General features: G+C 38.7%; 1 protein-coding gene across 1 annotated transcript in view; it reads right to left on the reverse strand.

Annotated features, from left to right (window-relative positions):
* The window catches only part of LOC126278931 (dynein axonemal heavy chain 1-like), an 825,957-nt gene that overhangs the window by 444,991 nt on the left and 364,537 nt on the right, over positions 1 to 16,429 (reverse strand). The window contains 1 exon segment of the mRNA XM_049979209.1: positions 2,962 to 3,095. Coding sequence (XP_049835166.1) covers positions 2,962 to 3,095 — 134 coding nt within the window.

Here is a 16,429-nt window from a genome sequence, read left to right on the forward strand (position 1 = left end):
ATCATCAGATGATCAATTCCAATTACAAAATGATCTAGGGAGAATTTCTGTATGGTGTGAAAAGTGGCAATTGGCACTAAAACAAAGAAAAGTGTGAGGTCATCCACATGCGTACTAAAAGAAATCCGATAAATTTTGGGTATACGATAAATCGTACAAATCTAAGGGCTGACAATTCGACTAAATACCTAGGAATTACAATTACAAGCAACTTAAATTGGAAAGACCACGTAGCTAATATTGTGGGGAAGGCAAAACAAGGACTGCACTTTGTTGGTAGAAAACTTAGAAGATGCGACAAACTAACTAAAGAGACAGCCTACATTACACTTGTCCGTTCTCTGTTGGAATATTGCTGCACGGTGTGGGATCCTTACCAGGTAGGATTGACAAAGGACATCGAAAGGATGCAAAGGGGGGCAAGCCCGTTTCGCGTTATTGCACAATAGGGGTAAGAGTGTCACTGATATGAAATGCGAGTTGGGGTGGCAGTAACTGAAACTAAGGTGGTTTTCTTTGCGGCAACATCTATTTATGAAATTTCAATCACCAACTTTCTCGACCAGATGCGAAAATATTTTGTTGACACCCACCTACATAGGGACAAATGATCATCATTATAAAATAAGAGAAATCAGAGCTGGAATGGAAAGATTTAGGTGTTCCTTTTTCCCATGCACCATTCAACAATGGAATGGTAGAGAAGTAGTATGAAAACGGTTTGATGAACCCTCTGCCAGCCACTTAAGTGTGAATTGCAGAGTAACCATGTAGATGTAGATGTAGATGTAGATGTGTGTCCATCACAAGAGCACCAATTACCATCCCACTAGTAATTGCATGGTTGAATGCTGGTACCATTCCTTGAATACAGTGCCCATTGCTATGAACTTTGGCTCTTCCAAAGGTTAGACTTGGCCTATGAACAACTTATCAACCTGAGATCTATTCTTCAGCCATGGAGTTGGCCTACAGAGAGACACTGCATCTGCCTCGGAAATTCGTCAATGCTGATACGCTGTAAGCATCCTTGCAAGACCAGCTGGATTTCTTATGTCATCTGTGGAACCAAATCACACAGACACATCCTCCAAAGGCTTCACATCAAAGCACACCACTTTGTTACGTGCATCAATACCTGGATCACTGGTCTAATGGCATGCTCCACACTGACGGCGTAAGACAAATCTTACAATCTTGGTATACTTGCCTGTACCATGTGTTACGGAGAAGTATGCAGACAATGGACATATTGGTGAATGGCAAGTCAATGACTTTCTTCGAACAGAGTCAACCCTGTGTACATTTTTCAAGGGCATTACCATGTACTTCACAATGGAGACATTGGCACCCGTCTGAACAAGATGCCCAACCACAAGCACCACCTGCTGCAGCAGCTGCCTGCAGAACATCCACTGATTTGGATGACTCGCTCTGGATGCTGTGTCCACTTCCCTGCCAGTCTCCTCGTACTGACACTGTCAAAGTAGTTCCAAACTGGCTGCTATATGTGCGGTGTTTAATGAGTAATAAGTGAATTGTGGCTGTCAAAAGAGTACTACGCCCGGCAGCCAGGGTCACTGCCCCCTCCCACCCACCCACCCACCTGCCCCCCCCCCCCCACCCACACACACACACACACACACACACACACACACACACATATGTGCTTCTACCTTCTCCATGCACAATTTATATTCCTGTGTTTTTATATTCGACTTTTTTTATGTTTTATATTCTGTACTGTCACTCTAGTTTACAATTCAATTAGCCTCCTACTCTCATTGAATAAAGAGTTTCCTGCTAAACATAATCCTTCAGTGTCAGATTAATCGGCATTATTTATGTTCCACTGGCATCCAATTGTTCAGCTAGAGCAACCTTCAGGCTGCATACACCTCTAACAAGACAACACAACACATTATGCCAAGCAACATATATGTACATTGGAACCTATTCTGAATTAACTTATCTCAATAAAACTTTAGTGTCTTACGGAAATAATGTGACTAGACACTGCCACTTGTGTTACAGATACTGGTGGTAACAACATTGTCTTTCCCTCATGAGCTACCGAACAAGGTGAGACAGAGAGGTTAGCACATTGGGCTCATACTCGGGAGAATGACGTTTCAAACAGGTGTCTGGCCTTCCTGATTTAGCTTCTCTGTGATTTCCCTAAATCACTTCAGTCAAATGTCATGATAGCTCCTTTGAAAGGATGTGGCCAACTTCCTTCCACATCCTCCCCTAATTTGGTGGGACCAATGGCCTCACTGTTTGGCCCCCTATCCCCAAATCAACGAATCTTCATGAGCAACACCGGGTTCCACTTTAAATTGTTCTGAATGCACACACTCAGATATTTAATCAATTTTATTATTTCTATATATTGTTTGGCAGTTGTGAAAACACACAAAAATGGGTCTTTCCACCAACTAATGCACACTAAATTACATTTGTTTAAGTTGAGGGTCAGTTGTAAATACCTGCACCAAGAACTGATTCTCTGCAGTTTTCCTGCATTCTGCAACCAATTTCCTAGTGTTATGACTCCTCTGTATACAATATCATCCATAAACAGCTCTATGAAGATTTTGACATTATCCACTCTCATATACTATGGACAGAAATGGTCCTATAACACTTCATTGGCGTACACCTGAAGATACATTAACATTTGACGATTTCTGTTCATTAAGAATAACATGTTCTTTTTGCTATGAACTCTTCAATCTAATGTTGCAGTGAAAAAGTGAAACATGAGATTTTGGTGAAGCCTTATTTGTTTAAGAAATGAGTCACATCAGTTTAGCATCTCTGGCATTTCATCTTGTATGGATGAAATGTATCTATATCAGTTAGTAATATGAGTACATCTAAAAAAATCTTTAGAGTGCATACCATGAAAGCTGTGTTGCTTAATCTTTATTCACTTTTAGATGTAGTAACATTTATTACCTTTGTCTTTCCACCACCAGCAGGGCCAACCAACATCAGTCCATGACGCACAACAGTTGTCTCATACAACTGTATACATTTTTTCACAAATTCTGTAACAGAAGTGAAAGAACACCTAATTATTTTTCAATTGTCTCTTACATTTTTCAATGTCACTGTATTCTTAGTCTTACCTATCATATTTATAGCAGAGCAAGACCTAGTATGAGAAATTGTGAGGTTTACAGTGACAAAACTTCAGCTATAAAATGAAGAAAGGAAAAGAGAAGTGAAAGTATGAGAGGAGAAAAACACTGCCTTCAGAGACATAGTGTACAAGTAGTTTCATCCATATGTTCCTATAGAAATCAAGGATCCAGAAAGAACACAAATATGAGGGCTATCCACAGTACATTACGTTTTGGAATTAAAAATAAATAAAGTATTGGATTTTTTTTAATTATATACAGACAAATGCCACACTTAAATACTACTTTTCTACATAGTTGCCATTTAAATTAAGGCACTTATCATAGCGATGGACGACCTTGGAAATTCCTTCGTTGTAAAATTCGGCCGCCTGCGCCTTCAACCACGTAATGACTGTCCTTCGGGACAGAAAAGGTGTGATTTTTTGGATTTCCTGGAAAGAGGCACTACAATAAACTCTCAAAGGTATTGCCAAATTCTGCACAACCTCAGAAGAGCAATACAAAACAAGCACAGGGGAAAGTTGGGCTCAAAGATCTTGCTGATTCACGACAACGCCCAGGCCCACACGGCAAATGCCACTCGTGAAGTTCTCGAATCTTTTAAGTGGGGGCTGTTTCCTCATCCGCCGTACAGTCCCGACCTGGCACCGAGCGACTTCCACTTATTCCCAGCAATGAAGAACTGGTTGTCTATGCAGCGTTTTGATGACGATGCACAGCTTCAAGAAGAGGTAACCATGTGGTTGATGGCAACCATGTGGTTGATGGCACAGGTGGGCGAACTTCACAACGAAGGAATTTCCAAGCTTGTCCATCACTATGATAAGTGCCTTAATTTAAATGGCAACTATGTTGTTGTTGTGGTCTTCAGTCCTGAGACTGGTTTGATGCAGCTCTCCATGCTAATCTATCCTGTGCAAGCTCCTTCATCTCCCAGTACCTACTGCAACCTACATCCTTCTGAATCTGCTTAGTGTATTCATCTCTTGGTCTCCCTCTATGATTTTTACCCTCCACACTGCCCTCCAATGCTAAATTTGTGATCCCTTGATGCCTCAGGACATGTCCTACCAACCGATCCCTTCTTCTAGTCAAGTTGTCCCACAAACTTTTCTTCTCCCAATCCTATTCAATACCTCCCCATTAGTTACATGATCTACCCACCTAATCTTCAACATTCTTCTGTAGCACCACATTTCAAAAGCTTCTATTCTCTCCTTGTCCAAACTATTTATCGTCCACGTTTCACTTCCATACATGGCTACATTCCATACAAATACTTTCAGAAACGACTTCCTGACTATACTCGATGTTAACAAATTTCTCTTCTTCAGAAACACTTTCCTTGCCATTGTCAGTCTACATTTTATATCCTCTCTACTTCGACCATCATCAGTTATTTTGCTCCCCAAATAGAAAAACTCCTTTACTACTTTAAGTGTATCATTTCCTAATCTAATTCCCTCAGCATCACCCGACTTAATTCGACTACATTCCGTTATCCTCGTTTTACTTTTGTTGATGTTCATCTAATATTCTCCTTTCAAGACACTGTCCATTCCATTCAACTGCTCTTCCAAGTCCTTTGCTGTCTCCGACAGAATTACAATGTCATCGGCAAAACCTCAACGTTTTTATTTCTTCTCCCTGGATTTTAATACATACTCCAAATTTTACTTTCCTTTACTGCTTGCTCAATATACAGATTGAATAACATCGGGGAGAGGCTACAACCCTGTCTCACTCCCTTCCCAACCACTGCTGTACAAATTGTAAATAGCCTTTCGCTCCCTGTATTTTACTCCTGCCGCCTTTAGAATTTGAAAGAGAATATTCCAGTGAACATTGTCAAAAGCTTTCTCTAAGTCTACAAAAGCTAGAAATGTAGGTTTTCCTTTCCTTAATCTTTCTTCTAAGATAAGTCACATCTGTCAACACCTGCTTTCTTTGGGATTGGAATTATTATATTCTTCTTGAAGTCTGAGGGTATTTCGCCCGTCTTGTACATTTTGCTTACCAGATGGTAGAGTTTTGTCAGGACTGGCTCTCTCAGGACTGGCTCTCCCAAGGCCGTCAGTAGTTCTAATGGAATGTTGTCTACTCCTGGGGCCTTGTTTCGACTCAGTTCTTTCAGTTCTCTGTCAAACTCTTCATGCACTATCATATCTTCCATTTCATCTTCATCTATATCCTCTTCCATTTCCATAATATTGTCCTCAAGTACATCGCCCTTGTATAGACCCTCTATATACTCCTTCCACCTTTCTGCTTCCCATCTTTGGTTAGAACTGGGTTTCCGTCTGAGCCCTTGATATTCATACAAGTGGCTCTCTTTTCTCCAAAGGTCTCTTCAATTTTCCTGTAGGCTGTATCGATCTTACCCCTAGTAAGATAAGCCTCTACATCCTTACATTTGTCCTCTAGCCATGCCTGCTTAGCTACTCTGCACTTCCTGTCGATCTCATTTTTGAGACGTTTGTATTCCTTTTTGCCTGCTTCATTTACTGCATTTTTATATTTTCTCCTTTCATCAATTAAATTCAATATTTCTTCTGTTACCCAAGGATTTCTACTAGCCCTCGTCTTTTTACCTACTTGATCCTCTGCTGCCTTCACTACTACATCCCTCAGAGCTACCCATTCGTCTTCTACTGTATTTCTTTCCCCAATTCCTGTCAATTGTTCCCTTATGCTGTCCCTGAAACTCTGTACAACCTCTGGTTTAGTCAGTTTATCCAGGTCACATCTCCTTAAATTCCCACCTTTTTGCAATTTCTTTAGTTTTAATCTACAGTTCATAACCAAAAGATTGTGGTCAGAGTCCACATCTGATTCCTTTTAGTATCTCCAGGATTCTTCCATGTATACAACCTTCTTTTATGATTCTTGAATCAAGTGTTAGCTATGATTAACTTATGCTCTGTGCAAAATTCTACCAGACGGCTTCCTCTTTCATTTCTTAGCCCCAATCCATATTCACCTACTATGTTTTCTTCTCTCTCTTTTCGTACTGTTGAATTCCAGTCACACATGACTATTAAATTTTCATCTCCCTTCACTACCTAGATAATTTCTTTTATCTCATCATACATTTCTTCAATTTCTTCATCATCTGCAGAGCTAGTTGTCATATAAACTTGTACTACTGTAGTAGGTGTGGGCTTCGTGTCTATCTTGGCCACTATAATATGTTCACTATGCTGTTTGTAGTAGCTTACCCGCACTCCTACTTTTTGATTCATTATTAAACCTACTCCTGCATTACCCCTATTTGGTTTTGTATTTGAAACCCTGTATTCACCTGGCCAGAAGTCTTGTTCCTCCTGCCACCGAACTTCACTAATTCCCAGTATATCTAACTTTAACCTATCCATTTCCCTTTTTAAATTTTCTACCCTACCTGCCCGATTAAGGGATCTGACATTCCACGCTCCGATCCGTAGAATGCCAGTTTTCTTTCTCGTGATAAAGATGCCCTCTTGAGTAGTCCCCGCCCGGAGATCCATATGGGGGACTATTTTACCTCTGGAATATTTTACCCAAGAGGACGCCATCATCATTTAACCATACAGTAAAGTTGCATGCCCTTGGGAAAAATTACGGCTGTAGTTTCCCCTTGCTTTCAGCCGTTCGCAGTACCAAAACAGCAAGTCCGTTTTGGTTATTGTTACAAGGCCAGATCAATCAATCATCCATACTGTTGCCCCCGCAACTGAAAAGGCTGCTGCCCCTCTTCAGGAACCACACGTTTGTCTGGCCTCTCAACAGATACCCCTCCATTGTGGTTGCACCTACAGTACGGCTATCTGTATCATTGAGGCACGCAAGCCTCCCCACCAATGGCAAGGTCCATGGTTCATGGGAGGAGGAGGCAACTATGTAGAAAAGTAGTATTTAAGTGTGGCTTTCATCTGTATATAATAATAAAAAATTCCAATACGTTATTTATTTTTAATTCCAAAACGTAAATTACTTTGTGGATAGGCCTAGTATGTGACTTTTACTCATAGTGTAGTGTGTATGAACGTACACTTCATCTGAGTACACTTATGACTGTTTTAATTCTGATGTGTCATTTTTGTGAAAAGAAAAGCAGTATGCCTTTTTTGAAACTGTCAAGTAACTCACACATGGCGACTCTTTTATTCTGTCACCTTTTAAATGCAAATATCATAGGCACAACATTTTTCCCAGTGTTTTCTTGCTAGCCTTCCAGTCCAGTTCTTTAGGAGAGAGAGTCCAAAATTTTCATAGTACTCAATTTATTGGTACAGACTACACTTCATTAGTGAAATTGCTGCTTAATAATACTTTTATCCACATTAACAATGGGGCATTTGTTGTGTGCACTTTGATTCTTTTGTTCTGCTTCGCATAGCTTCCCCCTTCCAAAATTTGCCCACAATCTATGTAGTCAACATTTTATGTAGTGCTTGTATATTCAATTATCTTTTAAATCAATATTTTCTTCTTCCTCCTTCTCATCATCAATAAATCTATTGATAGCATGCTATTATGGCCTTCTATGCTACAGGGTAACAATGCAAAATACTTTGAACAAAAATGTTGCTGTACCTAGTCATATGACCAACTTAATTCCTGCTACGGGTGGATCAACATCTTTTATAGAACAATACCTACTAAGATACAGAGTTTACAATGGACACACAGCAGTTTAAAATTTAATTCTTTCCTAAAAATAGTCTTACAACACTAAGAATCCAGTTTTCCTTGCCACAAGAAAGTATGGCGAACATATGGCATATCTGTGATGAACAGAGATCTTTATCTAAATCAGAGAACTACTTCTAATCAAGTATTAAAGACACTACAAGCAGTCTTACAAAATTCTTTATCGAATCATCGTACAGTAATATGCACGAAAAATTCTAAACTCTGAGAAAAAACGTAGGCGACTTGGAGCATTATTAAGTATGAAATTGGGAACAGAAATGATATTCAACCTCTTGATGACTGTAGATGTGAGAGAGATGATGGTAATCTCTGGTTTTCTCCATTATAAATGCATGCATTTTATACATGTCGGTGTTGTGGTCTTCAGTCCGAAGACTGGTTTGATGGAGTTTTCCATGTTACTCTATCTTGTGCAAGCCTCTTCATCTCTGAGTATCTACTGCAATCTGCATCCTCCTGAATCTGCTAACTGTTTTCATCTCTTAGGAACCTCATCCGACTGGCGAGAAGACTCTACCCGAATTCCAGAATAATAATAAGTGGCATTGCGTACAGAAGATGGGTGAGTGACAGCTATGTGCTGAGAATAAACAGCAATATTAAAGAACAGTGCAATAAACTAGGAGTCGTTCTCAGTGATAGCAACAAATTTCTAAGTGCAAAGTGTCTTGCCAAAGATGGTCTACATCTGAATAGGTTGGGCTCAAAAATATTCAGTAAGATGTTCGTAGATACTTGCCAGATCATAAAAAATAAGGGTGACTTAGAAGTAGTGATGGGGGTTAAAAACTTGTGTAGCATTAAGAAAGACAGAACCAAAGCATTATCTGGCAGGAATTGTGATAAAGCCTGTAAGTGATAGTCAAAGTAGGTATGTTATCCACTGGAATATTAACGGCTTAAATATTGATGCTTCTAACAATAAAAGCTCCAAAATAGATGAATTGGAAATCATTCTGTCAGAATGTGCAAATATTAAAGTTGTTTGTTTAAATGAGCACTGGTTTACTGAAGACACAATTAAAATTGTAAACAAAATAGGGAAATTCGGATTAGCAAGTAGCTTTTGCAGAAAAAACAAGTCACGTGGAGGCTCATGTATACTTCTACATAGTGATATAAATTATGAGACCAGAAACTGTTTTAATTATTTAAATGAAAAATGTGTGTTCGAGAGCTGTTGTGTAGAAATTGTGGACTCACTAGCAAATGTTATAATAATCTCAATATACAGAATTCCAGGGATATCAACAACAGAACTATTCTTATCTAAGCTTCAAATTATGCTAGAAGACCTTTGCGGAGAAGAAAAGAAAAAAGTTGTAATAGCTGCTGATTTTAATATTGATATCACATGTGATAGTAGCCATGCGTCAAGTTTCACTGACTAAGTAAAGAAATATGGTTTCGAATTAAATTTCTTTGAACTTACCAAAGACAATGGGCAATCAGCAACATGCATTGACAATGTTCTAACTAATTATGTATATGAAGATGTGTATAAATTTTGTCTAATCTATGTATTTCAGATCACTGTGCATTGTTCATTGAGCTGCCACAAACAGACAGGAACATTTCACATATGAGAACCCATATGAGCAGGAACTTTAGCAAAGAAAACTTGCTAACATTTAGTGAGAAGCTAAGAGATAAAACATGGGCTTTTGATTATTGTACCTCAAGTGACGAAAACTTTGAGAAATTCCTAAACAGTTTTCTTGGAGACTTTGATGAAACATTTCCATCTAGACTCAGCAGCAGTAAAATAATAAATACAGTAAAGTGGATTTCCAGTGTAAGGAAAAGTCAACTGCACAGAGAACTAAAATATAATAAAGATATTAATTTCATTAAATATGTTAGACTCTATAAAACCATATTTAAAACAGTTGTCAAGGCAGCAAAACAACTGGCAAATAACAGGCTAAATTTAAACCATAAAAATAAGACAAAGGCTGTGTGGTCTGTCATTAAATCTGAGTTAGGTGTTAAAAGCCTGTAACCAAGAAATTTCAAAAGTTGACATTGAAGGAAATACTATTGTAAATCCAGCTCAAATACCAGAGTACTTTAATGAATTTTTTATAAATGTAGCAAAGTCTGATGTAGATGTAAGAGATTATCACAACAAAGTAAATCCCTTTGACCTAGGCAAAATCCATGAAAACTTTACAAAATTCTCAAACGTTTCTGTGGAGAATGTAGAAAATGCTATTCTAACATTAAGAAGCAAAAAATCTGCAGGTTGGGATGGAATACCAACAAAAGTTGTTAAAGTGGTACACAACAGAATTGCAAACCCACTAGCACAGTAATAAATCAATGTTTTGAAGAGAGCTGTTTCCCAGAGGTACTGAAATATACTGAAGTCAAACCACTCTTCAAGAAGGGATCAAGAGAGATCATGGGAAATTATTGTCCTATCTCCATTCTCCCAGTCCTATCTAAAATACTTGAAAAACTTGCTGTTGCACAAATCCAAAACTTCATTACAAAATATTCTGTTATTCTAAACAATCAATTTGGTTTTCAGCAGGGTAAAAACACCATCGATGCAGTAAGCAGTTTCATTGAGAAAATAAGCACATCGTTAGAGAAGAAAAATAAGGTGGCAGGTATTTTCTGCTGACCTCACAAAGGCATTTGATTCTGTAAACCATGCAATGCTTGTTTACAAACTTGAAAAGTATGGGTTAGCGGCAGTGCCCTACAATGGCTTAACTCCTATTTATCCAACACAAAGCAAAGAGTTGCCACTTCTTCAAATGGCACATATTTTTCTGACTGGTAAAAAATATCTCAGGATGCTCCACAAGGATCCATATTAGGCCCTGTCCAATTTCTCTTTGACGTAAATGACTTACCATTACATATCAGCTCCCCATCAGTTCTGTTCGCAGATGATCCTTCTGTCTTAGTTGAACATCAGGACTCGGAAAAAATTCCCACATTTGTCATCAGTACCCTCAGTACCTTAGAAACTTGGTTTCAGCTAAATGGGTTGAATCTAAACATATCTAAGACTCACATGATGCATTTCAGAACCAAACAGTCAAAATATGAGCAGATTAAGGTTGTACACAACAACCAAGGTATAGAAGAAGTTGACTCAGTCAAATTCTTAGGTTTAAATGTAGATAAAAATTTGAGCTGGCAGGCACACATTGAATACCTGGAAAAAACAAACTGAGGAGCTTTGCATTTGCAATGCAAATTTGTCAACAGCAAATGACATGGACACATGAAAAGTAGGATATACAAGCTACTTCAAATCGATTATTAGGTATGGTATTGTTTTTTTGAGGTAACTCGACAAACATAGTGCGGATACTAAAAATACAGAAAAAAATCATACCAAATATGTGCACGGCAAATCACAAAGGATCATGTCGACCATTATTTAGCTAACGTAAAATATTAACTCTGCCATCCTTATACATATATGAGATTATTATATTTTTGTACACCAGACTTGAATTATTAGAGGGAAAGCATTTTGTCCATTCACATGATACCAGAAACAAACAAAACTTTATGCTCTCCACCCACCGCCTCAGACTGTATGCCCAGGGACCTCAATACATGGGAATAAAAATTTGTAATAAATTAAAAGGGAAGAAGTTGATGCAGATGAATTTAGGTTCACTTCAAAGAAAATTATATGAGGTACTGACACAGAAGTGTTATTACTCAGTGGATGAATTCATGCAGGACAAACTGGAAATTTGAGCTGGGTACAGTGTGTTATCCTTATAGTGCTGTTATTTATTATAGTGCTATTATTTCTTAATGTAAAAATCATTGTAATTGTTTTATAAATTTTTGACATGTCTCCTGTACGAAAACCAAATGGATTGGAAATGTACATCATGAGATGAATAAAACACAATCCACAATTCACTTAGTCTCCCTTTATGATTTTTACCCTCAATTTCCCTATAATAGTAAACTGGTGATCCCTTGATGTGTCAGAACATGTCCTATCAACCCATCCCTTCTTCTAGTCATGCCATGCCACAAATTTCTTTCTTCTCAATTCTATTCATTAGTTACATTATCTAACCATCTAACCTTTAGTATTCTTCTGTAGCACCACTTTCAAAAGCCTCTATTTCTTCTTTTAAAATATTGATCATCAATGTTTCACTGCCGTACATGGTTACATTCCACACAAATACTTTCACAAAAGACTCCCTGACACTTACATCTGTATTTGAGTTTAACAGATTTATCTTCCTCGGAAACACTTTTGTTGCTGTTTCAAGGCTACATTTTATATTCTCTCTGCTTCAGCCACCATCTCTTATTTTGTGGCCCAAACAGCAAAAAACATCTACCACTTTGTCTTGTTTCCTAATCTAATTCCCTCAGAATCACACGATTTAATTCAACTACATTCCATTATCCTTGTTTTGCTTTTCTTGATGATCATCATACATTCTTCTTTCAAGACACTGTCCATTCCTTACAATTGCTCTTCAAGTCCTTTGCTGTTTGACAGAATTACAATGTCATCAACAAAACTTAAGTTTTTATTTCTTCTCCCTGAACTTTATTTCCCACTCTAAAGTTTTCTTCGGTTTCCTTTATTGCTTGATCAATGTGCAGACTGAATAACATTGGGGACAGGCTATAACCCTGTCTCACTCCCTTCTCAACCACAGCTTCCCCTTCATAGCCCTCAGCTCTTGTAATTGGTTCCTGTATAAGTTGCAAATAGCCTTTCACTCCCTGTATTTTACCTCAGCTATTTTCAGAATTTCCAAGATAATATTCCAGTCAACACTGTAAAAAGTTTTCACTAAATCTACAAATATTATAAACATAGGTTTGCCTTTCCTTAACCTGTCTTCTATGAGGAGTTGTATGGTCAATATTGCCACACATGTTCCTACATTTCTCCTGAATCCAAACTGATATTCCCTGATGTCAGCATCCACCAGTAATTTTGACACCTTTCAGCAACTACTTTCTTAGCAATTGGAATACATCTTGCACGCCAGATGGAAAAGTTTTGTCATGGTTGGTTCATTCAATGCTGTCAATAGGTCTGATGGAGAGGGCTTGTTTCAAATTACGTCTTTCAGTGCTCTGCCAAATTCTTCTCGCAGTATCATATCTCCCATCTCACCTTCATACATATGCTCTTTTCATTTCTACAGTACTGCCCTCAAGTTCATCTCCCTTGTATAGACACTCTGTATACTCCTTCCACCTTTCAGATTTCCCTTCTTTGCTTAGGACTGGTTTCCCATCTGAGCTCTTGATATTCATACAACTGCTTCTCTTTTCTCCAAATGCCTCTTTAATTTTCCTATAGGTGGTATCTACCTTTACCCTAGTGATATATGCTTTTAAATTCTTACATTTTTCCTCTAGCCATGGCTGCTCAGCAATTTTGCACTTGCTATCAATCTCAATTTTTAGACGTTTGTACCCTTTCACCTACTTCATTTATAGTATTTATTATTTTCTCCTTTCATCAATTAAATTCAATACCTCCTGTGTTATCCAAGGATTTCTACGAGGCCCTGTTTTTTACCTATTTCATCCTCTGCTACCTTCACTACTTCTCCCAAAGCTACCCATTCACCTTCTACTGGGTTTCTTTCCCCTGTTCTTATCAATTGTTGCCTAATGCTCCCTGTCAAACTCTCAACAACCTCTGGCTCTTTCAACTTATCCATTGCTAGCTATGTGGCATAATAATTACCTACATTTTTATAAGAATATCTCAATGATTCCCAGTGGCAATCTATACACTGTAGCAATTATAAATGGCTTTTCTGGTAGCAACAATTCACAAGCACTGTCTTCCAATTGTTGATGTAAGCAGAATCTACAGGTACCAAGAGCTCTGAACTTGATTTTATTATTTCACATCCACTATAGCTCCTCCTTTCTCGAAGTTTCTCCCACAGAAATGGGTTGTTACCTTATAGAACCCTACATGTAAAATAGCCCTCTATGTATGAAATATGGATTCAAGAATGTACAAGGTGCTCAGACAGATATAATACATATGTAAAGGATGAAATGTGTTGAAATATATTATTTCAAAACACTCCTTTGACTCATTCCTATCACACAAGCTGCCACATAGTAATTTGTGTAATGTGTGTTAACACTGCTAAAATATTACTTGCAGATCTCTTATCAATTTGTTATTTTTCACTGGCCTATTTTAAGCTTCACACTTCCAGTTTATTTTTTTTATGTTTTCAAATGAAGATTACAGAATCTTGGCATTATAAGGATATTTTTCAGGACATGACACACCACTATTTTCACCATTTGCTTACATTCTTTGCAAACGAAACCTATATCCCCATCTTCATCCGTCATCTAAATAGCTTTATGAACAGCATAGTGACTGCGTTATTGTGGCCAAGATAGATACGAAGCCCACGCCTACCACATTAATAAAAGTTTATATGCCAACTAGCTCTGCAGATGACAAAGAGAAAGGTGAAGTGTATGATGAGATAAAAGAAATTATTCAGATAGTGAAGGGAGACGAAAATTTAATAGTCATGGGTGACTGGAATTCGATAGTAGGAAAAGGAAGAGAAAGAAATGTAATAGGTGAATATGGATTGGGGCTAAGGAATGAAGGAGGAAGCCGCCTGATCGAATTTTGCACAGAGCATAACTTAATCATAGCTAACACTTGGTTCAAGAATCATAAAAGAAGGTTGTATACATGGAAGAAGCCTGGAGATACTGGAAGGTGTCAGATAGATTATACAATGGTAAGACAGATTTAGGAACCAGGTTTTATATTGTAAGACATTTCCAGGGCAGATGTGGACTCTGACCACAATCTATTCATTATGAACTGTAGATTAAAGCTGAAGAAACTGCAAAAAGCTGGGAATTTAAGGAAATAGGATCTGGATAAACTGACTAAACCAGAGGTTGTAGAGAGCTTCAGGGGGAGGAGCATTAGGGAACGATTGACAAGAAGGGGGAAAAGAAATACAGTAGAAGAACAATGGGCAGCTTTGAGAAATGAAATAGTGAATGCAGCAGCGGATCAAGTAGGTAAAAAGACAAGGGCTAGTAGAAATCATTGGGTAACTGAAGAGAAATTGAATTTAACTGATGAAAGGAGAAAAATGCAGTAAATGAAGCAGACAAAAAGGAATACAAACATCTCAAAAATGAGATTGACAGGAAGTGAAAAATATCTAAGCAGGGATGGCTAGAGAACAAATGTAAGGATGTAGAGGCATGTATCACTAACAGTAAGATAGATACTGCCTACAGGAAAATTAAGAGATCATTGGAGAAAAGAGAACCACTTGTTTGAATATCAAGAGCTCAAACGAAAACCCAGTTCTAAGCAAAGAAGGGGGAGCAGAAAGGTGGAAGAAGTATGTGGAGGGTCTATACATGGGCGATATTCTTAAGGACAATATTATGGGAATGGAAGAGGATATAAATGAAGATGAAATGGGAGATATGATACTGCATGAAGAGTTTGACAGAGCACTGAAAGACCTGAGTCGAAACAAGGCCCCGGGAGTAGACAACATTCCATTAGAACTACTGATAGTGTTGGGAGAGCCTGCCCTGACATATCTCTACCATCTGCTAAGCAAGATGCATGTGACAGCTGAAATACCCTCAGACTTCAAGAAGAATATAATAATTCTAATCCCAAAGAAAGGAGGTGTTGACAGATGTGAAAATTACTATACTATCAGTTTAATAAGCCACGCCTGCAAAATACTAAAATGAATTCTTTACAGACGAATGGAAAAGCTGGTAGAAACCAATCTCAGGGAAGATAAGTTTGGATTCCGTAGAAATGTTGGAACACGTGATGCAATACTGACCCTACGACTTATCTAAGAAAATACACTCCTGGAAATTGAAATAAGAACACCGTGAATTCATTGTCCCAGGAAGGGGAAACTTTATTGACACATTCCTGGGGTCAGATACATCACATGATCACACTGACAGAACCACAGGCACATAGACACAGGCAACAGAGCATGCACAATGTCGGCACTAGTACAGTGTATATCCACCTTTCGCAGCAATGCAGGCTGCTATTCTCCCATGGAGACGATCGTAGAGATGCTGGATGTAGTTCTGTGGAACGGCTTGCCATGCCATTTCCACCTGGCGCCTCAGTTGGACCAGTGTTCGTGCTGGACGTGCAGACCGCGTGAGACGACGCTTCATCCAATCCCAAAAATGCTCAATGGGGGACAGATCCGGAGATCTTGCTGGCCAGGGTAGTTGACTTACACCTTCTAGAGCACGTTGGATGGCACGGGATACATGCGGACGTGCATTGTCCTGTTGGAACAGCAAGTTCCCTTGCCGGTCTAGGAATGGCAGAACGATGAGTTCGATGACGGTTTGGATGTACCGTGCACTATTCAGTGTCCCCTCGATGATCACCAGAGGTGTACGGCCAGTGTAGGAGATGGCTCCCCACACCATGATGCCGGGTGTTGGCCCTATGTGCCTTGGTCGTATGCAGTCCTGATTGTGGCGCTCACCTGCACGGCGCCAAACACGCATACGACCATCATTGGCACCAAGGCAGAAGCGACTCTCATCGC

The sequence above is a fragment of the Schistocerca gregaria genome, chromosome 6 (genome assembly GCF_023897955.1).
Source record: "Schistocerca gregaria isolate iqSchGreg1 chromosome 6, iqSchGreg1.2, whole genome shotgun sequence".
NCBI classification, from domain to species: domain Eukaryota; kingdom Metazoa; phylum Arthropoda; class Insecta; order Orthoptera; family Acrididae; genus Schistocerca; species Schistocerca gregaria.